Raw genomic sequence first — 27,312 nt, forward strand, 5'->3', positions numbered from 1 at the left:
ATGTGTTGTATCACGTTCAACACAGAAAATTAAATTGAATCAATAGCATGTAGATCAATTCAAAATAATAAATTAATCATAAAAAGAATAATTAAAACGTAATACTCCCCTGATTGAAGATAAAATTCTCTTTAGCACAACGTCAAGAGCTTGCTGATAACGTGTTGTAGGCATAATATACTGAACAATTATAGAGGCCTTAGAGAGAGGGGTGCGGCAATAGGTAGAGAGAATGAGAGAGATGTGTAATTGTGGGTGTGTTTTATTCCACCCCATTGTGCCTTTATTTATAGTAGTGGGATAGGTAAAAACCTTTTCCTTTACGATTACAACATTTAATAGGTAATCTACTCATAATAGGAATATAAGAGATATCCTAAGATATACTAGGATTTACACAATCACATTACTAATCTAATAGGACTGCAACAAAGACGAAATTTTGTTGGTTTTAAATATATCTCACAAAAAGGCTTCATTAAGGTTTTAACCATGTCCACTTAAAAAAAAAGTTTAATAACCTATTTTATTTTCAGTTTTTATTTTTCGAAAACTAAAAATCGAAAATTGAAATCTTGCTTAATTTTTTTTTAAAATGAAAACTAAAAACCACTTAAGTTTTCAAAAGTAAACCAATCTCTCAAACCACCATCAAAATAACAAATATAGTCATAGACTTGTTTAAAGTACTTTAAATTGATGGATAGCAAATTTTATTTTCCCTAGTGGTAATGGATGTAGGATACAAAACCTAGATGCAAAAGTATAATTATTGGCCACTTTAGTTATAAACTTTTTGGATGATGATAAATAGAAGGTAATTTTTACACACCATTTTTAGTTTCTCTACACATTTTTATTTCTAACCGTTAGATTGAATAAATCAAACAATAACAACAAATATAACTAAACAGAAGTATGTTTATCATTTCTCATATGAATAAATTGTTTTCGAAAAGGAATCATGAAGAAACTGAGGAATCAGGGCTCCACCGCTCAGGTGGCCAAATTTGCCAAATCTGTCACGACAACACAAATCTTGTCCACAAGAATTATAAAATGCAGTTTATTTTGGTGTTTACAACACATGGGAATTGTTTGGATCAAAACTTGAACTTTGGGCTCAAGGAAGGAGCTGGCCCGAAAGAAGGCCCAAAGGGAAAAATAGCCAGAGCCCAGTCAAAGCCCAGAAGGCAGGGAAAGGCCTTTTCTGACTTGGTGCAACTCATGAAGACCACTTGCTTACCTGCCCAAAGGCCAAGTGGTGTAGACTGATCAGCTACACAGCCCATAAAGCACTTTATGGTGGCATTACATGTAAAATAGTTGATGAGTCATCACCCTCAAACCGCATTCGGGCAAAGCTGCTGCTACAGAAGCCCAAGCCGAGTTGTCTATATAAGAAGAAAGAAAATCCAGGAATAAAGACACTCAATCAAACAAACAAATGCAAGCACAAACTCTGCTCAAAGCCAGGTCTGCCTTCAAAACAAAGCTGTAGTCAGCCTTCATCCCTTCCGGGACAAACCTTCATCCCTCTCGGGATAACCTTCTCTTCAACCTTTTGTAATAGCTCTGCTACCTTGTTCAACCTTGCTGTAGTATCCATTCATCTTTTGTAATCTCTCTCTCTACCCCTCTAAGCTTTCAGACCTTTGACAAAACTACAAAGATAGGAACCTGCAAGACGAGCAACCTTACCCGATAAGGTTTAACCTTGCCCGACCTTCTTTGCTTTGGTTTTGTCTTTTCAATATGTTGTATACTTCCAGTTATATGCAAGTTATTTCTAGCAACATGACTATTAAAAGGCTTTCTCAGTACTTGAATCCGATTTGAATATATTGTCAGTGTTCAAACCAGATCCAAGTCCTAAGCCCTCGGGCATGTAAATCTGATCAGTTAAAAGTCCTTGGCCTCAAGGCATAAAAAAGAACCTTATGTGAACTTAACCCATCCACGACAATCCTTGATAAATGAGAAGTCCGAAGTTACTTGGGGCGCAAGTAATCAACCTACCTTCTAGTTTTCTTTCTATTATATCATGATTACCATAGAACACTTGAGCATGGAATGGATTCTAATGGAAAGCCTCAAGGCCTACACCTAAGGTCCCACAAAGGCATCCATTTGGATTCATTCCGTTCAAACGATCTAAAGAGTCTAAGTATAAGAATGAACTCTGATGGGAAGCCTCAAGGCCTACACCTAAGGCCCCACAAAGGCACCTATTTGGGTTCATTCTACTTCTTGGACTCGGGTAATCAGAAGTATAATAGTTAGAAAACTCCTACAATCACGAGAACAAATATGATGTGTTCGAGCACTGGTTTAGTTATGGGAAGCCTCAAGGCCTACACCTAAGGCCCCACAAAGGCACCTGTTATAACTAACATGGTTTCTTGGATACATACATATATACAACTAAAACACGACATCCATTTTACATCTGCCATGCTAAAGATGGCAGTGGCACGCCTGAGCACTTAAATGTTAACCTTGATTGTGAGCCTCAAGGCCTACACCTAAGGCCCCACAAAGGCACCTCTCAAAGTTAACGATGTCCTTCTCTTTCAGCCTTGCCCGAAGAGTCTTGCCCGAAGAGTCTTGCCCGACGAGACTTGCCCGACGAGACTTGCCCGACAAGACTTGCCTAACAACGCCCGATAGTGAAGCAGAAGCCCGACAGCAGCTCTCAATCGGCGCCAACCTCCAGGGGAGCTGTGTGCTCGTCGACCAGGAAACATCCCCGACGGAAATTCCTGATGCGAACAGGAATCTCAGTCATAAGAATTTTGGACCCAAAAAAACATCTTGAAAATGGTTTGTTGTTTGGCCGTAATACCAAATTTCCATTACTTTATCTGCAAGTTACCCAACTGAAGGTGTTTTCCATTTCAACAATTCCAAATTATAGCATCCCTATCAGAAGGGATCATTATCTATGGCTGGTCTTTGAAGAAATCTTTAGTAGGAATACTGTTTGGGTGTGCGGGCCAAAGTGCTTATTTTTCACTTCTGCTGCCATGTGACTTTTTATCAAAAGTGCTTAGTTGCTTATATTTATTCTAATATGTAATCCACCGACAGAAGAAACTGAATACCAATTAAATTTGGCATCTTCAATCTTAACGAATTTATACTTATAATACAATTAAACACTTGATGAAAGACTAAAGTCACGCACCTAAAGAGTGGGGAGGGGGTGTGTTTGGCCAATGAATACCTGTTGCCTATGGCCAATGAATATATGTTGCCTAAGTAAGTTTTTTTTAGAGAGAGAAAAAGTTGACTTAATTGCGTAGAAAAAGTTTACCAAAAATTGGCAAAGAAGGGGTATTAATAGGGAATCCATGCCATCTGTTGTCATCTAGATGGTCAAGGTGTGTCATCCGAATTAGGGTTGGGCAAACGGGTCTTGGACTCACGGGTTGGGGCGGGTAATGCGGGTACGGGGCGGGTACGAGCTGGTTCTTAATTTTGTAAAAACAGATCGGGGCGAGGCGGGCTGGGTAATTGAAGTTTTCGATTCGGGCCGGTTCCCAAAGTATAGGAACCGCGGGTACCTGGACCGGCCCGTTTGTGTTACAATGGACGGACGAGTTTTAAGATATCATCCCTGGCCAATCTCAACTGTTTGTTTCAACCCTAGCCAATTCCACCTCCCGAGTTCCAGAAGCACCTTCAGACATTCAGTCTCTCAGATTCTCGGATTCTCAGACTCTCCCTCGACTCCCTCTCTCTATCCCTTCCCTCGACTCGTAGTGCTCACCGCCGTCGGGACCAACACAATAGCACCACCAACTTCGTTGTCGTGACCACCATCACTCACCCCATCACCACCTTCGAGCTCCAACTCTCAGACTCTCACAGCGCTGTCGCGACCAACACAACGGCACCACCTCCGCCGTTGCGACCACCATCATCACCCCATCACCACCGTCGAGGACACTGCTACTATCAGTACCAATCATCATCCCTCTAAAATTTAAGTAATTTTGAATTAGGTTTTATTATTAATGTGAATTTCTGGTGTAGGGATTTTTAGGGGTTTTAAGTTAGAATTTGTAGATTGATGATTGAGCTGTAAAAATGTTTCAGGATCTGGAATATGAACTGGGAGAAGTAGAATTTGTAGATTGATGATTGAGCTGTAAAAAATATCCCTCTTTTGATTTTTTTCAGATGGAGTGTTTTCTTTAAGAAATTATTTAAGATGGCACATAAAAGCTTAACTGCTAAGAACCCTCTTACGATTTTTAGCAAAGGTTTAGCAAAGGTCTTAAATTCATGGTAACTGATATTTTTCTGGGTTATTGTTATTTTTTGGAGATGCAGTTTTTCAGATCCTGTATTGGACTTTTTTCGTTGGTTTTCAATAGTTTAGATCACTGTTTTTCTGTTATTTTATGATTCAATTTTTCAATTTTTTTTTTATGTAAATTATGTTAGTTTGGTTTTGTTTTTATGTTCTTAATTGTGCTTTGTGTGATATTTTAATTTCACTTGTACTGATTTGGGAAAATATATAAACCTCACCTATTTGTTTCTGCATTGACTGTAGCTATCTGTTGATCTTGGATTGAACAAACTGGAAATCGAACATTCTTACAGGGCCATTGATCCCCTACATTTTCTTTACCCTTCCTTCAATATTGTTCAACATCTTCAAGTTATTTTCCACACATACGTACCGTACAAGTTATATATTTCCTGTTGTCGGTGTTTTTGGTTCGTTCTATTCCCTAAAAATCTTTATTTTTCCAGGGGAGAGATTGGAAAACGGATTGCTCTCGTTGGTGTTGTCTTACAACTTTTCTTCCCTAAACGTTTCCTAGGTAAAATAGAGTATTTATGCCCACTGCTGATCGAACATGTCTATGCTTCCAAGTTTATGACCTAGAATTTGTTGCTTACTTTATCCTAATCACCTTCTGTTTACTGCTTGTGGTCATTAACTATGATTATAACCTCCAGAGTAGCTGGAATTGCCCACAGCGTTGATTCTTCTTATAGTGGTTGCTCCTAGTTTATTTGCGGACACTGTGAGAGGCGACTGGATTGGTGTTGTAATATGCCTTCTCATCGCCGGTTATTTGCTGCAAGAACACATCCGGGCAGCTGGTGGGTTCAGAGATGCTTTCACCAAAGCTGGTGGAATATGGAACACTGTTGGCATAATCATTCTGTTCGTCTACCCTGTTTAGGCCATTGTACTTTATATCTTATAGAAACTTTCACTGCCATGCTTGCCATCATGATTCATCTGGAGTGTTTTTGAGTTTCTACATTTTCTTAGGTTCCTTTTGGTGTCGTTAATTCATGTAATTCATACCTTCATTGTATTTGCGTGCATGTCGTATTGTTTGTAATACTGGAATCTAACTGTAAACTAGAATCTGTGCAGTTTTTTCAAACTGCAATCTGTGCAACAAACATTTTTAAACAGCGAAAAAAAAAAAAAAAGGACCCGTGTACCTGGACCGAACAGGCCAGTTTCAACCGGGCCGGGTAAGGTCCGGTTCCTATTTTCAAAATTGTAATGCCCGGCCCGACCCGTGCCCAACCCTAATCCGAATGGAGTACGAAATAATTATCCCAAAGATATTATTGAATAAATAATATCTTGACATTATCTTGTAGAATCCCAAATTGGGTTTGATTGTGATTACTAGCTTGATTAAATTGGTCTTCAATTAGGAAAGCATAAAGATAGGATTTGATTATTACACATATCTTTAATACAATTGACTTTTCTCCTTGCTATGAGCACGAGAGGTTAGTGAAATTGTAGTCAGAACCTCATAGATGTGAATCTTGCCAATTTAATTAAAGCATTCTTGTAATTCGTTGCTAAAAGGCCACATATCAACTCCAAAAGTTTTGAATTATTTATTACTCTACAGTAAGTAAAATACACACACAATAGATTTTAATTCTGCAAAATTTCCATAGTTCTCAAAACTTCTATATCTATCTAATACTTGGGAGCACTGTGAAACTCGATGAGCTTACTCAATCAAACCCAAAAGAAAAGTCTCTAACCCTCATTTTTAGTAAGAGAAGTTAATGAGTAGTTACATCATTTTCATTCACTTCTGTCGCCAAAAAACAATTTACACCACCCATAAAAATGGGGCCATCAATATGGGCTCCCTTCATTATATCATGTCTATGAGTTTCTCTCTATTATTTTTCTTGATAGAGTGACTGTTTGTCCTGCTAGATAAACATACCAACTGGCTGTGTTTTCTTAAGTGGGGATAAGACTGGTTTAGGTAAAAAGATAAAATCAGCAGAATTTGGAATAATTCTACTAATTAAAGAGGCTGTTTACACACCACCGCATCAATAAAATTGGACATGGTATTTGTATCTTACTATTTTTTTTAAGTTTAGTTTAACTCAACAGTCATTCATCAAATTATTATTATTATTTTTTTTTGTTAAAAAGATAAACTTTATTATAATCTAATTACACTGTTTACATCTGCAACAAGAATATTAATGAAAAAGTCCCGGATCCCAAACGAATGAACCACCATGCAAGGCAACAAACAAGACGACCACATGGGCAGGAAGATTGCCACCCTGCAGCACAAACTCAAACTTTACGTCTCCTATTTGCGTAGCCAATGATTCAATATCAAAGAGAAAACCTTCCATAGTATAGGCTGGGCATCCGATTCAATTTCCACCTTCTTGCATCCGCCATCTCTCCAAAAAAATAGTCACGTTTTTGTGTCCTGAACTAAAAAAAAATAACTTCAGTGAGACCGTTCTCACATTAAATAACAGAGATATTGAGGATCATTGGCCTCTATCATTCCAAGGAGAAAAGGAGCTGGAACAGAATTACTGAATAAAGGAAGGCTAGGTTGGCTCATGATATGTCCTCCTGCAGATATGCCCTTCATCATTTCTGAATTTTCCATTTTTGGGTCAGCAATTAGGCCAAATGGCCTAATCTGTTTTAGCTACACTATTGCTTTACCCTATAAACAGTTAAAAATCACTAATTAACAAGCCTGACTGGGTACTTTTCGGTTTGGACTTGGATTGTCTACCCTCCCATTTAGGTGTCCTTCCCGTGCCCTTCTGTTTTGTGTGATTACGGTTAAGCCACGTTAATATTTTATATTATTTTTTTATAAAAATAAATAGTAATATAAAATATTGACGTGGCTTAACCGTGACCACCAAAACAGGAGGGCACAAAAAGAGCACAAAAATTGGAGGACAGACAATCCAAGTCCTTTGGGTTTGCCTGCATTTGGGAGAATAATGTCAACTTATTATTCCTTGTCTACTTTTTCATTAAAAAGAATAAACCCATCAGTCTAGAAAATTCGAATAAAAGGACAACAAGATAAAGTATAACAACTAATTTATTCTCTCTAAGATAAGTCCGGATCTGCATTGGGTATTACCGTTTAACGATATCGCTCTTTATTTGTAAATAAGAGGGTTTAGTTCGATTCTCGTCAAAAACGAATTTGGACCACATTATTATAGTTCACTCATTGTGAGACTTAAATCATTACTTCACCTTTTAGTGTAGACAATATCGTTTTTTCAAAAAAATAAAAAATAAAAAAAAGTCTGAATCTCGTCCTTTCATTTTATGGAATACAACTGAAACACTGCCAATCTGGCAATCCAACCAATCTCAACTAAGAAGAAAATTTTGTCATTCTACCGTACAATACTATTACCATAATAATTTGGTATTAGCCAGTAATGGTACTGTAATTGTATCGAACTGAAGAACTTTGATATGATATTGGTACCTAAAATCAATACCAATGGTATTATTGTACAGTATCAAATATTTATGTTATATGTAATTATACACATATCATTTAGTTTGCAACTTGAAATCGTTAACTTCTATTTGATTTGGTTTGCAACTCTAACTTTTATCCAGTGTTTGAAATATCATGGATATGATCAATATTTCCATAGATATATCCAAAAATTCAGGAAATAATATAGAAAGAGGGAGTGAAGTTTAGACTTCATCCCATATCCACGATGTTTCCAGAAATCAATCAATTTCCTCGATATTTTCTACATTTTCAGGAAATATCCAGTGTTTGCAAACAATTTGCAAGAATGCGCTATGAGCGGGAATGATGGGTTCAGCAGAGTATTCGTTGGGTGATTGAGGAATTAATGATCACACTAAAATTTAAGCGTCAAGCGATTCTCTATACAGTTTGTTTGCATAAAAAATAATACAAGGCGCAGTGGTGTGGACACATATCTAAGGATGATTGGAATGTCTTCCGGCATAAAGAAGTGAATATGGAATCACAATTAGAATAGACGCTGGTCTAAATGCCAGAAAGATCTGATAATTTCAAGAATGAGGAATTTTACCAAGTGGTATAAACATAGTCCCTCTAGATCAACGGAAAATGAGCTAGCTTGTCACGTCGGTCGATGGTCACTGAAACATCATCATAACTCCACAAGTACAAAATACCTCGTATTGGAAGCTTATGGTGATATTTCTCATCCTGATACAGATACAGGAAGTGATTAATACCATCCAAACAATTTATTGATATCTCACAAGTAACGTCAAAACAATACTTGTGAATTCCAAGTGAGGTGGGATAGGACAAGCTAAAGATGCTTAGTAACTACGTTTGCACCACCAGGGTAATACACAATATTTCATTCATAGGCGTTGATTTGGCTCTTCCATCGTCGCTATCAGAAATTTTAGCTTATCTCAAATGAAGATGTATTTGAGAAATCTAAGGTTGGTAAAAGTTCTCGACATGTTTCTCACCGAGAAGTGTCATTCGATATTTCAAATGAAGATAATAACAATTGACTCTAAGTCATGAATAGAATGGTTCATTTCAAACGGTTTTAACCGTTGGAAAGTATAAGCGATTCTCCATCATGCTGCCTCAGCACAGTCGAAATATCTAGAGAACATATCATCATGCATTTTCAATTGATCAATGTCATCGAAAAGTGTAACACATAGGTAGGTTGAGACAACAATTCGGTTGTCAGAAATTTTATTCATAATCAACACCCCAAGCTAAACTAACTTTCCTTGGTCGATATGTGAGGAAAAACATTATAGCCCAAAAATCGCTAATCAATTGTCGATAATTCGACAAAACTAAGGATATCTCAAATCTCACAACACTTTGTGAGAATGTCAACTTTCTTCCGCTACAACCTTTTGGAAAAAAAGTAAAGAATATCCTTTACTGAGATCACGTCTCCCAAGAAAAGTACCCATCTAAACAAAACTAACGTTCGAGAAATTTTGCATAAAGCTAAGTGTCGGTATTTAGAGAATTTGGTCTCATTACTGAAGCGGATGAGAAAGTCATCGGTAAGACTACTATGAATTCAACAAGGTATGAAAGAAAACTCAAGACTCAAGAAGTTGGTTGAAGAGACCATCAATTCGAAATAAAGCTAACTATTTTTCGTTGTCACTTGATTTAGTTGCTAAAATCTAGTTATGATCCCAAGGTTCGGCCTTTCACCTTCGCAAATAGGTTCGAGGTCTCCTAGATAAGGGTTTGATTGGATAAATTCCTAATCGATAAGCTTTCGTAACTAAGTTCTCTAAATGAAGTAGGACTTGTTCGAAAAGTCACACAAAAAACTGATATAGTACTAGAAAGTGGATTGATGGTGTCCTTCGTTTCACCATTTGATGATATCCCAGGTGAGATTTTTGGAATATGATGCCTAAAAGTACGACCTCGAATTGTACCGTACTACTTTCTTTCACTCCTCCACATGCTAATAGATCTCCATAGCTTCCTTGATACTCCATTTACTCTAACAATGAGAAATTAACTCGTACTTCAATTACTATCTACCTACAAAAGTGATAGAAAAGGTGGCTAATCAAAGAGGTTATGTTTACCTAGTTAGGTGATAAGGTAAAAACAACAATGAGTTTTCTGTCCTAATACAACGCTTGCTCCTAACTTTCTGAGATTTAGTTTTTTCGACTCTAGCAGTCACTGTTAATCAGTCTATTAGTCGCGTGCTAATTAACATATTTATGATTTTTTGATATTGTTCATTACCCTAAACCTATGAACCGACATTCTGGTATAAAGGTATCACTCCTAGACACTAGCACTTGTGTCCAGTATCATAAATCATACCGCTTGAATATTGGTTGACAGTTCCTGGTTATCGAACAATATCGTCAATTAGTAGCGCCACCATAGGCTAATTACAAACTAGAGCCCGCTTGGATGGTTTTGGACGACTAATAAGGAACTAATTCTATAAGGTGGTTCCATAATTCTAGGGGAAATACTCAATACCTCGGAGATTTTATACTAATCATAGGTATAACAACTCATACTTCATTGCCTATACTCATCAAAATAACAAGTACATCACCAAAAGAAATTTGGAAACTAGTATTGGTTAGAATGTCCCAAAGCTGGAAAGAGGAATTTGCTAATAATCTACTTTAGAACGGGTTTAAACGAAAGTTGATCTTTATCCTGAAGATCCGAAATGATAACTAGTGCATTTAAGAAGATTAGTGCTATCGGGAACCAAAAGTGATTGTCCCCCAGATGTTTCTTTCGTCCAGTGGTACCTCATTAGGACCAGAAATTGTTGCTCAGGACAATTTTGGAATCTTGACGAAGTAACTTCATAGGTATCCTAATAGATGATATGCTAACGGGTACTGCCAAGGAATCAAAATTAGTTCTGGTTTCCTATCTCGAAAAGGTTTATAATGATGGCGTGAAAATAATGATGGGATTGATGTATAGTTCCCTGGTGTACACCGTTAGCCTTGCTTGAGGACCATCAACTTGTCTGAAATCTACATCTTTCCTTGGCAGGGAAGTTCTTCGCTTTAAGTCTAAAAGCGTTAGCCAAAGTGATCTTCTAAAACGTCGACAAGTCGACAGAACTGCCCAAAACTTAGGAAAAGCTAACATAATTTTTGTATTCGATGAGGTGGCAAGATTCGAACATTAGGCTCAAGAACCAAGAATGCTTACATCACTCGTGTGATGAAAGCTATACTGCCCAACTTATGCTCTAATACTAAACTAACACACCCTGACCCAGAATGTCAACTAGGACTTTGAATCGAGCTGTGCTGGCCAACATCAGGAAGGTGACGAAGCCATAAAGTGTAATGATGTGGAAAATGTGAATAAATTTAAACCTAAAAGTGCCTAAATACAAGAGTGCGCTGTGAGTGGGAATGAATCCAATTCACACGTGATGACAGAGCATAAGTACAATACAGTAAAATAGGGTGAGAATTATACCATCGATGATAATCGCCTACACCAAATAAAGTTTTAATAAAAACCTTTTGAAAGCGTTATAACCTCTCACCATTAAACCCGTATAGTTTCCAAAAAATAATACTATTACGTAGGTATAAAAACCATAGCACAAGAGCAGCGAAAATTGAAGTATGCCATGTCATAATATCTCAGCAATAATAAATGTAAGCTAGGTGTGAAACCAATATAAAATAGTATGCCAGTCGATGTCACTTAACGTGACATGTACGACTTGACCTGTAGCTCATCAATCTAGGCTAGCACACGAGTTGAAGTCACCTAGTGTGACCTGTACGATAGGCTGGGTATAAATATGTACGATTAAGTGCTACGATCAAGTGAAAGTTGTGCGATAAATCGCAAGTCACCTACAAGTCAGAACCATCTATTGTGGTATGTACGATAGGCTGGGACCAAACTTGGATCTAAGGTAAGCATATGGTGCGGGAGGTGAGCAATCACGTGAAGAATTGCCCTAGCCTCGGGCGGGAGAACTAATACTGGGGTACAGCCATGATGAGCCCTAAATAAATGTGTGCATACCAATGCAATTCAACCCATTCAATCACATAATACTCACCTGAAGCTTACCTGAGTCTCCGTAGCATCACACAATGCAATTCACAAGTGTAACAATGCAATATTTAAAATTTAACTTATTTACGACATGGCAAGCAAAACATAGTTCCATATAAAAATGTTTCTAGAAACCGTAAAGTTTATAAAGGATAAAGACCCACTCAAGCAAAATTTAACTTATTATATATATATATATATATATATATATATATATATATATATACTGTATAAAGGAAAAAGACCCACTCACCTGAGGTCAATGCCACAACTCCTTAGCACAAATATCGAGGCATCACAAACGATCGTCGCTTAGAACAAATATTCAGTCACGTCTCATAATTCTTATTGATAGAACACGTAACTTACATAAAACACATTTCCCAAAGATATTCTAGAATGATTTGAGACCCATTGACAAAAGTCTACCGTCGGTCAAAGATCGACGGTAGGGTTCACAACCCTACGTAACTCGATCCAAAAGATCTGCATCACAGATTTTCGATCCGTAATTTCCAAAGATCCACATTATGCTTCTAAAACATCGTACTAAAGTTTCATTATGATCCAGCAGTCGGATCTCTGCCAATTGTCAATTCAAGTGGCGGTTAACATTTTATTTTACGAACTTAGGAATCCAATTCGGGAAGATCCGCACTTCGGATTCCCGATCCGTCATTTCCTATTGTCCTAAAATATTATGAACAATAACCTACTAAATTTGGTGACGATCTAACGGTTGAATCATCAATTCAAATAAGGATCACGTGGCGAACCTTAGCGAAATTGTACCTAAACAATGGAATTTCGTTAATCGGACTTCACCTATGCAATTGGAGTATCAGACTTAGCTTAGGAAGGTCAAGTGGGGTCTCAACCCACGCGTTGGCGCACACGGTGGTCGGCTGCCCTGGCTAGTCAGAAAAATCAACTATTTCTAAAAATTCCCAAATTTCACGGAAATCTACTATTTCTAAAAATTCCCAAATTTCTAAAAATCAACTATTTCCAATTTGGCCGGGAAAAGCCTCAAATCGCCATAAACCTATCAGAACCCTAGAATTTGGGTGTCCTCGATTAGACTCCATAACAGCTCTGACGCCACAACCAATGCATAGGCTTTATTCTTGAGGTTGAGGAAGTCTATTGGTGGTGGTGGTGGTTGGAGTTACTTTCAAATTTGGGTGGATAGCCACCACGAGCTCATCTCACCCCGTGCGGGTGTTCACCATTTCGGGGCCAATTTCCTTCCAATTTTGGGTTGAATAGGTAGAGGGGATGATAGGGAATGATTTATAGGTGGTGAGGGGCTTCAACTCACCGAAAATTGGCTTGGAGGCCACCAGATTCCATGTCTTTCACCGGTTGCGTCGCACGGATCATGAGAACTGGTTTCCCCCACCTTTTTATTTATTTATTTATTTTTCTTCTCTCCTTTCCCTCATTTCCTCCTTCCCCATTAGTCATTCTTTTCTCTCCCTTCTTTCTGATTGGACGTCTCGCCCCTCCTTTCTCTCCTTTATATTTCATCTCCACCACCCATCTTTTCTTCCCTTTAATCTGGGCCACACACGTGGCTTTCCAAATTTTGCTCCAAAAATCTGGAGCATTCCAGAAAATATTTAAATGACTATTTTGTCCCTATTTTTACTCGCCCATAACTTCTTCGTTATAACTCCAAATCACATTTCGTTTGCGTCTACGCGTTCGTAGCGACGAGTACTACGAGAATACGTGAAGAAAATGGATCTTACATGACTCAACAAGGCAGGCAACAAAAGTCAATGCATTTGCTTAGAAGGGCATTTTCGAAATTTCACATTTTAAAATTATAAAAACCGTCATTTTTAGGGACAGGTTGTTACACCAAAATAAGAGCCTAATGAAAAAATATTAGTACATTACTACAAAAATATCAAATGTTCAAGGACATGCAAAATAAAGGGAGTTGAGTTTCAAGGTTGAGGAACCTTGCACGTTTTTTTTTACAATAAAACCCTTCAATTTTATCAATCACCAAGGGAAATGGTATTAGAATTTTGGCTTGATATATTATCTTCAAGAGTTGTATTGAGGATGTTTTTATTAGGTTTTAATGTGCTTTATAATTTTTTAATCTCTCTTTACCTATATTATACTAAAAAATCAAAATAAATAAATAAAACTTAGATTTTTTTTAATTTATATAGAATAATAATACATATTTAATATAAAATATATACATATAATCTATGGCTATTGTATTTTACAATAATTGTTTTTTAGTATAAAAGATTAAAATCATCAAAATAACTTTTTTCTTAACGTGTCAAAACGGGTTACTCGCGTGTCACTTTCGTGTAAACCTGTTAATGACCCGTTATTAACAGTTCTTATCGTGTGACCCGATAATGACTTGATTAGTTATCGTGTTGACCCGAAACTTGTTATTTTCATGTCCTTTACATGTCATGTTAATGGGTCGTGTAAGAAATTATCAGGTCTAATTGTATTTCATCTTAATATGTGGGTTATTTGCTTAACAAAAAAAAATGAAGCAAAAAAAGTTATGGGCCAAAAAATTATCCCAATACCAATTGGTATAATACTATTACCATATCATGCCAACCAAATTTTATGACATACTGAAATTTGATATACCTTACATGATAATGGTACTAAATTTTGCTATACCAAAAATTTAGTATGATCATTGATAAGGAAATTTTAGTACGGTTACTATACCGAACTCAACCCTAATCTCAACATTGACATTTGGTTTTTAATTGTTAGCCAAAACATTGAAAATTAATCATTGCTCTTTCCAGCAAACCCTGGTAGTTGGAATGATGGCTTTGTGCTAGAGAATAATTCACAAAATCATGTCCATCTGGCATGGCATTTAGGACTAGCCATTGTTCTAAAAATCCCCACCTAGCGCCGCCTAGGCCCGCTTAGGTGCTAGACGTTTGAAAATTAAGAAAGTGCACTTAGACCCATTAGGAGTCCGCCTAGTTTGCCTAAACCCGTCTAGGCACCCGTCTAAGTCGCGACTCTCCCTTAGATAGAAAATCAATAACTTTCATTGTGCATTTTATTTTGTCAATAAAATGTAAGAGACTTGTTGAATACTTAGATGAACAATTATTATATGCTTGTTCCCCATGTTTTCTATATGTTCTAATACTTTATAATCTATATGTCATTTTATTTTACAATTTATGTATCTCAATACAATTATGTGTTTTTAAGTATAAATAGACACTTATTTATCTAATATATAATAACTTTACTCAAATTGGCCTAGTCCGCATAGGCCTCCACCTAAACTCTGCCTAGCCCCCTTGGCGCTAGGCCCCAACCTACCGCCCTACTAACACCCAACATCTTGTAGAACCTTGGGACTAGTAAATACATTTATTTAATGCATTCACCATTCAACGTTCATAATATGCAGTAAAAGAGAGAATATCATACCTAATCATATCTAGCCATAAGATAGTAAATGTATTAAGTAAATGCATATACTGTAGTCCGTCCTGTAAATTAAACTCAGTCTAGATGCAATACTAGACAACAATTTTCAATTGTAGTGAACATTTTTATAAGACGAAAATGATCTCAAATGGTTAAAGACATGCGACATTAGTCTTAAAAGAACATTATTTGGTTTTTTTTATTTATTGTACAACAGTATTCTTCTCTAAGAAAATGAGGGATTGTTGTCACATCACGGCCCGGGCCCCCGCCATATCCCGGGTTCGACTCCTCCGTAGCACGATATTGTCCGTTTTAGGCCCCGACCACGCCCTCATGGTTTTGTTTCTAGAAACTCACACGAGAACTTCCCAGTGGGCCACCCATCATGGGATTGCTCTCGCGCGAACTCGCTTAACTTTGAAGTTCCTACAAAACCCAAAGCCAGTGAGCTCCCAAAAGGCCTCGTGCTAGGTAGAGATGAGAATATACATATAAGGCTTACATGATCCTCACCCCTAAGCTTTGTGGGATCTTACAATTGTGGTAAGTTACATACTGAGTTAATTATGTTAACTATCGATCACAACACAAATATTATATGCCACTGGTATACATGTTAATCAAATCCGAAACCTTTCACTTATTAGAAGAATACTAATTGGTATTTAGCTCTTTAATTACACGTAAAGCAAGTTTTGCTACAAACAAAACTAACACATCAAATCCCATAAATTAAAGGGATGTTATAAATAGGCAAAAGTTACAAAACTAAAACATCAAATCCCAAAAATTAAAGGGATGTTATAAATAGGCAAAAGTTACAAAACTAAAACATCAAATCACAAAAATTAAAGGGATGCTATAAATAGGCAAAAGTTAGAGAGATAACCTTTGCTAGGGACATGAGTGAAGCTGGTGCAACGTAACACACAATTTATTTTTGTAACTATAACATAAAAAGATTGAAAGTAAAGAGAGGAAGGAAGGGATATTGATATTATTGCTTTCACTTTTTTCTTTTCTGTGTTGTGATAATACACGAAGTGCCTTTTGAAAAACATCATACAACAACAGTGCTACTATTCTTAAGTTTTTCTAACTTTTCATCTTTGGCTAAAATATGTGGGCATTCACTCCCACAACTTTTACAACACTCCTCCTTGGATGCCCACATATCAACATCAATTGCCTTGTTAAAACCTTGCTTGGAAAAACCCAATGGGAAAAAAAATAACCGTAGCGAAGGAAAAAGAGTACAACTTTGCTTGGATTGTTGATATAGTATTAAGTATGCTTATGTTGCCTCGTTAAAACCTTGATAGGAAAAACCCAGTGGGGAAAAATCCTAGTCGAAGGAAAAAGAGTACAACATGCATGTATCATGGATGCTCCCCCTAATATGTGTCTCCCATGATTCCGCATTCTTTAAATTTAACTGATTGATAAGCCGACGTAATCCAATACCATGCACTAGCTTCTGAAACGTGCACTTTGGTAAAGATTTAGTGAATAAGTCTACCAGATTTTCATTGGAACAGATTTGTCTGATTTCAAGAACTTTAGCCTTCTAAAGCTTATGTGCACTGAAAAACTTTTGGAGATATGTGTTTAGTCTTATTGCCCTTCATGAATCTTTCATTCATTTGGGCAACACACGCTACATTATCTTCATGAATGATAGTTGCAGTGTCTATCTTTGAAGGTAGATCACATGAATTTTGGATGTGGTGAATCATTGATCTTAACCAAGAACATTCACGACTAGCTTCATGTAAAGCAAGTATTTCTGAGTGATTGAAAGATGTAGCAACTAATGTTTGCTTCGTTGAGCGCCATGAATTGTTGTATTTCCATAATTGAACACATATCCAGTTTGTAAGCAGGCTTTATGCGGATCAAATAGATAACTAACATCTACATATCCAACAAGGCTCTGGTCATCTGTGGATTTCTTAAATTATAAGAGACTCATGTCTGTTATGACACAAAGGTATCGTAAAACATCTTTGACTCATTTCCAATGATGAACTGTTGGAGCAAAGCTCTCCTCGGAGGGAACAAATGTTTGTCTTGTACCTTGCTACTACATTGTGCTAAATACAGTAAAGCACCTATTACACTCAGATATGGTACTTTTGGACCAAATACCATTTCATCGTCTTCTTTTGGATGAAATGGATCTTTCTTAATGTCCAGAGAACAAACGACCATTGGCATACTTAGTGGATAAACATTGTCCATGCCGAATTGCTTTAGGATTTTTTTCAATGTAAGCTAATTGATGGACCAAAATTCCATTATCACAATGCTCGTTCTGCAGGCTGAGACAATATTTTGTTTTCCTAACGTCTTTCATTTCAAATTCGCTTTTCCGATATTCGGAAGTTTTATTGAGCTCTTCAGGGTTTCCAACTAAGTTCATATCATCCACATATATTGCCACTATAGCAAATCATTTCTTAATGAACATACAAGGGCAAACGACAATGTTGGTATATCTTTCTTTGATCAAATACTCACTGAGACAATTATACCACATTCATCCAGATTGTTTCAACCTATATAATGATCGCCTTAATTTGATTGAGAGCATACCTAGTGGTTTGTTAGTCGTTTCAGGCAACTTAAGTCCTTCTGGGACCTTCATATAGATGTCAGTATCTAATTCTCCATATAGATACGCAGTGATGATATTCATAAGTCGCATGTCAAGTTTTTCTAAAACCACCAAAACTTATTAAGTAACGGAACGTAATTGCGTCCATTACAGAAGAGTATATCTCTTCGTAATCAATTCTAGGTCATTGTGAAAAGCCTTATGCAACGAGTCGTGCTTTATATCTTGCAATCTCTTTTTTGCTTATTGTGCTTTCTTGTGAATACCCATTTGTAATCCATGGGGTTTACTCCAGGCAAGGTTTGGACTATTGGTCCAAAAACACTTCGTCTTTCCAAGGGATTTAAATCTGCCTGGATTGTATCTTTCTATTTAGGCCAATCTTGTCTTTGTTTGCATTCATCAACAAAACGGGGCTCAATATCATTGTTTAATATGAATTCAATGGCTACTGCGAATATGAATATGTCGTCGATGATTATTTTATTTCAATCCCACAATTCATTATTACATGCATAATTTATGGAGATTTCTTTGCTTTCATGTACTTCTGTCTCTTCAGGAACATGTGTCTCATCAAGGACATTTTCTTTTTTCTAGAAGTACAGAATCATGAATTATGATTCGTCATTCATCTTCTTTTCCTGAATGATTTCATTTGGATTCAATTGTGCCCTCATCTTCCTCCTTCAAGGGGCTAAATCTTTTGAACCTGGTGGTATAGGCGTGCAACAGATGAATCTTTCACTGCCAATTTATTTTGTCTAATAAGGACATCAACTCTTGCAGGCATATTTGCATATGGTATATGTGATTTTGTCGCTTTCGTAGCATTATTAAATGCATATGGCATTTAATTAGCAATACTTTAAAGATGAACAATCATTTTCACTTCATTTTCACATTGAGTGCTTCATGGATCAAAATGAGATAAGATGGTTACAACCCATGTCAATTCTTGCCGTTCTTCTGGAACGGTCTTCTCTCCCTCTAACGACGGGAAAACTGTCCCATCAAAGTGACAATTCGCAAAACAAGTTGTAAAAATATCACATGTCAAGGGCTATAAATATCTAATGATAGATAGTGAATCAAAACCCATATAAATTCTAAATTTTCCCTAAGGTCCCATTTTAGTACGTTGTGGCAATGTAATAGGCACATAAACATCATAACCAGAAACTCGTAAATGTGAAATGTTTGGTTGATGCCCAAACATGAGTTGTATTAAGGAGTATTGATGGTTGGATAGGTCTCAATCGAACCAATGATGCAGCATGTAAGATGGCATGTCTCCATGTAGAAATTGGCAATTTTGTTTTCATGAGCAAAGCGTGAACTATTAATTGCAGCTGCTTCATAAATGCTTCTGCTAAACCATTTTGAGTATGGATATGAGAAACAGGATGTTCAACATTAATGCCTAGTGTCATGCAATAATCATTAAAGGTTTGAGATGTAAATTCACCAGCATATTAAGTCGGATTGACTTAATAAGGTAATCTGGGAACTATGCTCGTAATTTAATTATTTGAGCAAAAAGTCTCGCAAAAGCTACATTTCGAGTAGACAAGAGGCAAACATGTAACCATTGGGTAAATACATCAACTAAAACCATAAAATATCGAAATAGTCCACAAGGTGGTTAAATAGGCCTACAAATATCTCCCTGAATTCTTTGGAAAAATGATGGAGATTCAACATCAATCTTTAACTATGATAGTCTAATTACCAACTTCCCTTGAGAACAAGCCTTGCAAGGTTTATCATTTGATATAACAATGTGTCTGCTTAATAATGGATGTCTATTAGAGTTGGTAATGATTCTACGCATCACGGTGGATCCTAGATGACCTAGACGATCATGCCAAAACATGTAAATTTTTGGATTAATGAACTTCTAGTTCATGACAGTATGTGCTTCAATTATCTTTATGTATGTATAATACAATCCACTCGATAAAACATGCAACTTTTCAAATGTACGCTTCTGGGTATCATTGGAGGTACTACATATATATTCCATATTTTCTGCACATTACGTTTCAACAAATTTCGAGTAAATCAAGTGGCGTATACAAATTTCGAGTACATCGAGTAACGTACAACACATTTTGTATGGACTATATTGTTTCATTTGGTAACATGATCTGAGCTTTTCTTGAGCCTTCAATTACATCTTATTGGCCTGGTATTGTTGTTACATTTACGTTTGTAAGCATCAAGCTTGAGAAATATTTTCAATCTCGAAGTATTGTATACGTGGTTATGCTGTCTGCAAGACAAATATCTTCGTCATTGCTCTTGTTTCGAGAATAACCATAGTTTTTATCCATGCTCTCTAAGTAAGGGAATCATAGATAAAAGCAATATATTCATAATGAAAGGAAATTGAAATTCCACTTTTATTGAATTGAAATACGAGCCTTAAACTACAAGTTTAGATAATAAGAGTACATCAAACATAAAAATGATTCAATCGGACCAATATACTTCATTCCCTCTATCCACAATGAAGTCTGAAACATCCAAGTGGGTTATGTTCAATTGCCTTGATAAATTAAATACTGGATTAGGTATATCCATTGGTTGAGCCTGGCTGATGAAATTGGTATATCCATTGGGTTATGTTCAATCTCCTTAAGGGAGGCTTGATACAGGTCCACCAAATGTTTTAGGGTACGTCAGTTACACGCCCAGTGCCCATTACCACTCCATAAGAATTTCTAAGAGTTCTATTCATATGAGCTATACCCTTGTGGCGATTTACATTTTTGAAACTCGATCTTGATTTATGCCTTGGACCATGGTTGTAAAATTGGACACCTTGATTATTACCTTTCCCACCACTAGCCTCACATGTGGCCACGTCTTCATGTGTAATTATTGCCACGACATGATGTGGTGTTCACTTCAAGGGAAGCAGCATTCACTTCTAGGAATAGCGTCGATCCAGTAGGTCAAGATTGATGATTTTTCATCAGGAGCTTATTGTTCTGTTCAGCCACAATGAGCATCGATATCAGCTAGTTATACCCAATAAAGCCTCGCTTTCTAATCTATATACTATTGTTGCATGAGCACGTTGGAGGCATGAAATGTGCTGAAAGTCTTTTCCAACATATCTTCCTCAGTAATATTCTCCCCACAAAGTTTCATCTGGGAGATAATTATGAACATTGCAGAGTTATACTCGGCAACTGTCTTGAAATCCTAGATTCTTAAGTGTGTCCGCTCATAATGAGCCCTTGGGAGAATCACCATTTTCTGGTGATCGTATGTATTTCTCAATGCCTTCCAAAAGGCTAATGGATTTTCAACCGTTGGGTACTTGCTCTTCAATCCTTCATCAAGGTGGCGACGGATAAAGATCATGGCTTTCGCTCAATCTTGAAAGGATGCATTGTTTCCCTTCTTGATGGTGTTTCCAAGGTTTCCTGCCTCCATATGGATCTTGGCATCCATTACCCAAGTAAGGTAGTTTTTCCCAGTAATATCAAGGGCAACAAAATCAAGCTTTGCCAAATTCGCCATTCTCTTTTTTTTTAAAGGAAAATGAGATGTGTAAGAACTTGCAATAATATGTATTCTAGAGGAATGTAGTGTTAGAACATCTGGTTCTTACACATTTTTCATTTTGATCTTCAAGCCAAAATAATAAGCACTTGAAACTTCATGCTCGAGATTTACATAATTAATGAGGAAGGCGATTGTACCGCACCATTCTCATTGAAACAATATAGCGTAGGATGGGCGATTATACCGCACCACCTAAAATTGTAGTAAAATTAAACCTGCAGTTCCAGATGGACGATTGTATTGTACCATCTAAAATTGCAATAAAATTAATATAAATAAACACTGGGTGAGTAATCAAGGGCTACACCAAACAAGAAATCAAAAAGATAAGTAATTGTTATATTGAGAACTAGGAGAAGGCATGGTGCTAGAAGATCTTGGCGAGGATACATTAAGCAGGTGAGGCAAATGAGGAAGAAGAACAGTAAGATCCTTGGAGGAAGCATTTTTCGGCAAAGGGAAATGAGAACTGGTTAGGGTTAGAGAGTTGTGCTGATAACGTGTTATAAATAAGCAAAAGTCAGAAAGATAACCTTTGCTAGGGACAAGAGCAAAGCGGATGCAATATAACACACAGTTTATTTTTGTAACTATAACACAAAAAGATTGCAGGTAAAGAGAGGAAGGGAGGGATATTGATATTATTGCTTTCACTTCTTTTCTTTTATGCATGTTGTGATCATATACAGAGTGCTCCTTATATTGAGCCATATCCGTAAAGAATTATAAAAGTTAAATGAGTGCATTTTGGAAAACACCATACAACAACAACAATGCTATTATTCTTAAGCCTTCCTCACTTTTCATCTTTGGCTAAAACATGTAGGCATTCACTCACACAACTTTTACAACAAGGGAAGTATTATTGGCACTCCAAACAATTAATTGTGTACTCCTTCTTAAGAGTACTTTTGTAGTCCTATATATAAAAAGTTTGGAGTACATAATTAAATTTTAGAGTGTTAATAACAGTTCTAAAATTAAAATTTATTCACACTTGTCAAAATGCGAATTTCTATATTGAACGATTTCTTACATGTAAGGCCAAATATTTTCAGTTTTAAAGTTAGAGAAATGCTAAGGAAACTCTCTCAAAGTGGGACTCTCTATGGACACTTCATGTTTTTGACACAATGTTTTATAATGTTGCATATAAATTGTGCTAAAAACATGAGATAGCAGAGAGTCCATATAGAGTTTCACTTTTGAGAGTCTCTTTAGCAGTAATAGACCAAAAATGAGATATTGAAAATAGAAGTTGCTATCTACTTGGGAATGCATACCTAGATGAAAAATGCTAAGGAGACTCTTTCATAGTGAAACTTTCCATAACTCCCCGCCACCTCATATTTTTTGCACAATATTTCACTTTTGAGAGTCTCGCATTTCTATGCCTAGATGTACATCATTATTCTGACAAAAGTTGATGTGATGAAAAGAAGAACAGAAAAGGCGCACACCAATCTGCACAAACGTTTTTTATTTGTGAGAGATTTTTCAATGTGACCAGCACACGAGATGGTACACCACGTGTCACTATACAAAGGATGGGATATGTGTGTTAAAAAGTTAATAACTTAAAAAATAAAAATTTCCCACCACTTACATAAAAACATGTGGTATACCACCTATGTTCCCATTACAATGAAAAATTTATCATGATTTGCATTTGGAGACTTTTGATGACATATTCAACCAAATTTCCCAATAAATTTTTTTGATGTCAGATGACATTGGAGATTATTTTCAATTTTTTGGTTCAAATGCTCTGAAGCTAGCTGATGGATTTCAAACATTTTGTCTGCATCTAGGATGAAGCGTGGCTTTGCTCTTCATAATTCAACCAATATTTTCATCCACGGAGTTGTTATTGGCATTTAAAAATATCACCATGTACTCCAATTTTATAAAACATGAGGAAAATTAATATAAAGAGGAACACCTAATGACATTTTTGAAGTGCCAATAACACCACCATTTCATTATTCATTCGAAGAAAATTAAACAATGGAACTTTAGAAAGTCTAAACAATAAAAAGTGATCAAGTTTTGCAGGTTTAGTTTTCAATAGATTTAAACAAAAACAGATCACTTGAGATCATGATCGAAATTTTGCACCTGAACAGCTCAATAATCCCCATCCAAAACACTTCCAATATAAAACAATGATACTTCCATGGAAAAATGGCATTGTTTCTTTCATGGACACGAGGATCTAACCAGAAATAAATCTTATACCGATTTCGAAACAATAAAACTCATATTCAAGACATAAAGGAAGAAGGGAAACTAGTCCTGCAAAATTTCATAGCGGCTATCGATGTCTCTCTCCCTCTCAAGATCCTTCTCCTTTTATGTATAATGTAAGTATTTTCTATCTTAGTATTCATTAGCTCTTCCAATGTATAAATATCTCTATACATCATCTTTTCCGGGTTTGTGAATGTGACCTTTCCAGCTATGACTTTCGGATTTTGCATCTTCATCATCTTCGTCATCTCCACCAGTTCCGGTTAATTGGAGGGGACCTTGGGGTGAGCCAGACTGGGAACTACTAGCCTTTGAAGAGTCTGTGTATCGATCATGGGACGTCCACAAACCCCCCAAAACAACAGCTTGATTTTTTGGGGCAGCTGTTGAGGCGCCTGGAACTCTTCTTGTGTGAAGTCGGTATTTCTGCATTGACAAAAGAAAAATTGCTCAAATTTCAACATCAACATTCAGTGTCAAAAGTAATACAAGTCCTTGATGTGCCATTTTATTCTTTCAACGGATGAACATTCTTGAGGGGCTTCCTCAAGAAGCCAAGACCTTCTCCTTTTGTAACTTTGAAAAATTTGTACACAATCAAAGAGAAGCAAAGAAGAAGTTGGGAACTCAAAACCGACCTGCAAATGGCTCTTCACTTCGTCATTCGTCAAGCCATCAACCTGCATAAGTTCCCTAATTTGCTTTGGTGTGGCCACTGCAAGATCATAAAATCTCAAGTAAGACACTGCATATGATGGCACATAAACATTTGTAGCACGCTGCACACTACAGTTCAACCTTTTGAAAAGTAAAGTAGCCAAAGAAGAAAATGCCAATACTTGCATCGTTTGCAAATTCAAAGTCCAAACATTCGACAATCCACAGTTCCAATGTGAAACCTAATGAATCCAGTCTATGGAAACTAAACAAATATGCAAATCAAATAAAGTCGGGAACTAACTCCAAATTAAGTACTTAGAATCTAGACTCAATATCTAACTGTTGATGAAAACAAAAGTTCCAATATCTTACTTTACATTAGGACCTGCATTTTCAGATTCAATATCTCACTGTTGACGAAAACAAAAGTTTCAATATCTAACCTTGTGAACCTCCAAGTTGCTGCAAGGTATTGACGAATGTCCGATGCAACTCCGGCGACCAGCACCTTCTCTGTTTCCGGCTAGTTGGCTGCTGCGGCAGAGTGCGCATATTGGATTGAGCATTGGCAGTAGAGAAGGAGGTTGACCTGCCACAGGTGGATCTTGAACCACTGGAAGTCGATTCCTCCTTTGGATTCTTAATCCCTGGAGTGAGCAGAGACAGCCCACGAACTGGCAATTCCTCCTTCTCTTCTAGCCTTACCGGCGTCACAGAAAAAGCAGGGTACCCCTTAAATGGCATAAATGCTTTTCCTCCAGTCCTATTTCTACATGTCTGGAAAGGATCCTCATTTTCTGCTTCATTTCTCTGCCATAATTTTATAAGATTATTTCAGTTAGAAGATAAATTTCAATAATTTTATGTAGTTTTGTTTAGAAGATAAATTTCAATGCTTTTATGTAGTTTTGATGTTTCATTCGTTTACCTTAGAAACAATTTCGGAAACTCGCTTTCGATCATATGGGAAATCACTAGAGGGATGTTGTTGATAATTATCAGTGTTCCAAAGCTGAACAGAGCTCATCCAATTCTTCTTATCCCTAGAGTCTTTTTCTTTCTTATTGTTATTGCTACTTCCTCCCTTGTTTTTACCACAATCATTCTTCATTGGTATGAATTCTTCCAGCACTGGTTGAATATCTGGAGCCGTACATTGCATTGCTTCTTCCTTCAGAGCTCGAATCGCTGCAAACAATATGAACAAAAACAAACCCAGCAAAAGAAAAGTTTAAAAACAAGAACCCATCAATCAATATCTTCAAAACTCAAAACCCATCATCCAAAATCAACAGAAACCAAAAACCCATTTCTGAAATCGAACTAAATGAATTATTTCTGGATACCCATCTATCGAAATCATCAGGAATCCAAAACCCATATCCCAAATTTTTAAAAAACTGTGAAAGAACTGGAAAATGTGTATAACGAACCATCGTTCAAGAGGAACATGCAGAGAGGAAGCTCGCGCTTGAAGGCGTCGATCTTCCTCATCTCGTCCTCCAATCTGTTGACAAAATCGTCAAGCTTGGACATCCTCTCGGACACATTTCCGATCATTGAAACCTCCTTGAGGAAATCACTGATCGTTTTGGGCACAAACGTGGGTCTAAAATCCAAGCTCAGTTCTGGAGGAACCGAAGACATTTCAATTTTTGGAGATTTAGATCCTTTCTTTCTTTCTTTTTTCCAGATAATTGGTTTCTGCTATAAACTATCTATCTTTCGTGTAAATTAACCAGAGAGGTGAAAACAAAGAACCAGAAATAGTGAGGATCTATTTACATAGGAGATGATGTTATACATATATAGTGATCGATGAAAAATGGAAAATGGAAAGGCGTGAGGCAGAAGAAGAGAAGATTCTATTGAGGGAGAGAAAGCATGGCCAGGTTTGAAGGGTTTTGAAAAGTCTCTTTCGTGGCGTCGCATATTTTATCTACCGTTCAGTGCCTCCGGAGTGTTACCTCTGGCTTTTTTTTTATTTATTTATTTATTTATTTTTTCCTTTTAGGTTGGTTCACTCTATCATTGAAAATTTATTTAAAGTCACACTTTAACTCCCTCATGTTTTGGTCGATTTCAATTTCATACATTTGTTCTTTATTTCGTTTTAATTTTATACATCTGTTAGAAATTTGTTAAGTTAGCCGTTGAATGATAACGTAGTAACAGTAAATTCTACGTTTGTGTTAACATGGCTGCCAAACTTATGTCACATTACCAAACAATTAATAAAAAATATTTAATGATTAATGACTACTTCACTTCATTTGATATTTTATTTTAAAAAATTTAAAAATAAGTAAAAATAAGCACACATCTTTTCCTTCCCTGAACACGCCAACATCACCAAACGTAGAACCCCCTCTTGAGGTTTGATGAGTCTGAATCTTCTGAAGAGCAAGAGCGACGACACCCCTTGATAGGGAGAACCCTAGGGGCGCGACCAAAGAAGATCACCATCGTATCCCTATCAGGGCAAAGGTCCTGGTCAGGAGTCCACTTCTCCAACAATGGAGTCCAAGCCACCATCAGGGAAGTTATCTTAGCCAATATTCAAGTTGTTCCACAGAGACTCTAATCCAGATTGTTACATCATGCACTACCGTAACACCATCCACCTTGAAAGGACTCGCAATGAGGTGGTTCTCAGAATTGTCGGCTAAGTCCATCGACTGCTTTGAAAGCCTAGTTGATCTTTTTACAAACACTTACCTGAAGCGTTTTCGCGCAAAACTGGCAGAAGTAGAAAAGTTAGACGATAGATTGGCCACTATGGCATTCAAGCAAGGTTTCTATGTTCACTTTTCTCTCTCCCAAAAACTGAACAAAAGGAAGTATGACTGCGCC

At 36.8% G+C, this 27,312-nt stretch overlaps 1 protein-coding gene and 1 long non-coding RNA gene across 2 annotated transcripts; one reads left to right on the forward strand and one right to left on the reverse strand.

Annotated features, from left to right (window-relative positions):
* Nucleotides 1-3,271: 3,271 nt before the first annotated feature.
* LOC126585285 (uncharacterized) lies at nt 3,272-5,436 on the forward strand. Its single transcript, XR_007610397.1, has 2 exons — nt 3,272-4,838; nt 4,978-5,436. It is a non-coding gene; the product is annotated as an uncharacterized LOC126585285 (long non-coding RNA).
* Nucleotides 5,437-23,680: 18,244 nt separating this feature from the next.
* LOC126588018 (transcription factor HHO6-like) lies at nt 23,681-26,390 on the reverse strand. The gene is made up of 5 exons (XM_050253142.1): nt 25,893-26,390; nt 25,388-25,647; nt 24,903-25,269; nt 24,438-24,514; nt 23,681-24,225 (listed from the first exon to the last, which is right to left on the reverse strand). Exons 1-5 carry the CDS (start codon nt 26,104-26,106, stop codon nt 23,965-23,967), a joined length of 1,179 nt encoding a protein of 392 aa, XP_050109099.1. The 5' UTR covers nt 26,107-26,390; the 3' UTR covers nt 23,681-23,964.
* Between the last annotated feature and the right edge of the window lie 922 nt (nt 26,391-27,312).

This window comes from Malus sylvestris, chromosome 10 (assembly GCF_916048215.2).
Source record: "Malus sylvestris chromosome 10, drMalSylv7.2, whole genome shotgun sequence".
Taxonomy (NCBI): domain Eukaryota; kingdom Viridiplantae; phylum Streptophyta; class Magnoliopsida; order Rosales; family Rosaceae; genus Malus; species Malus sylvestris.

What these genes read in the sequence shown, in the direction of transcription:
- LOC126588018 (XM_050253142.1), bottom strand. Translation starts at nt 26,106, where the DNA reads ATGTCTTCGGTTCCTCCAGAACTGAGCTTGGATTTTAGACCCACGTTT. An exon ending in GCAACTTGGAGGTTCACAAG is followed by an intron (nt 24,515 to 24,902) that starts GTTAGATATTGA and finishes ATGATCTTGCAG; the next exon opens with TGGCCACACCAAAGCAAATT. An exon ending in AAGTGAAGAGCCATTTGCAG is followed by an intron (nt 24,226 to 24,437) that starts GTCGGTTTTGAG and finishes TTGTCAATGCAG; the next exon opens with AAATACCGACTTCACACAAG.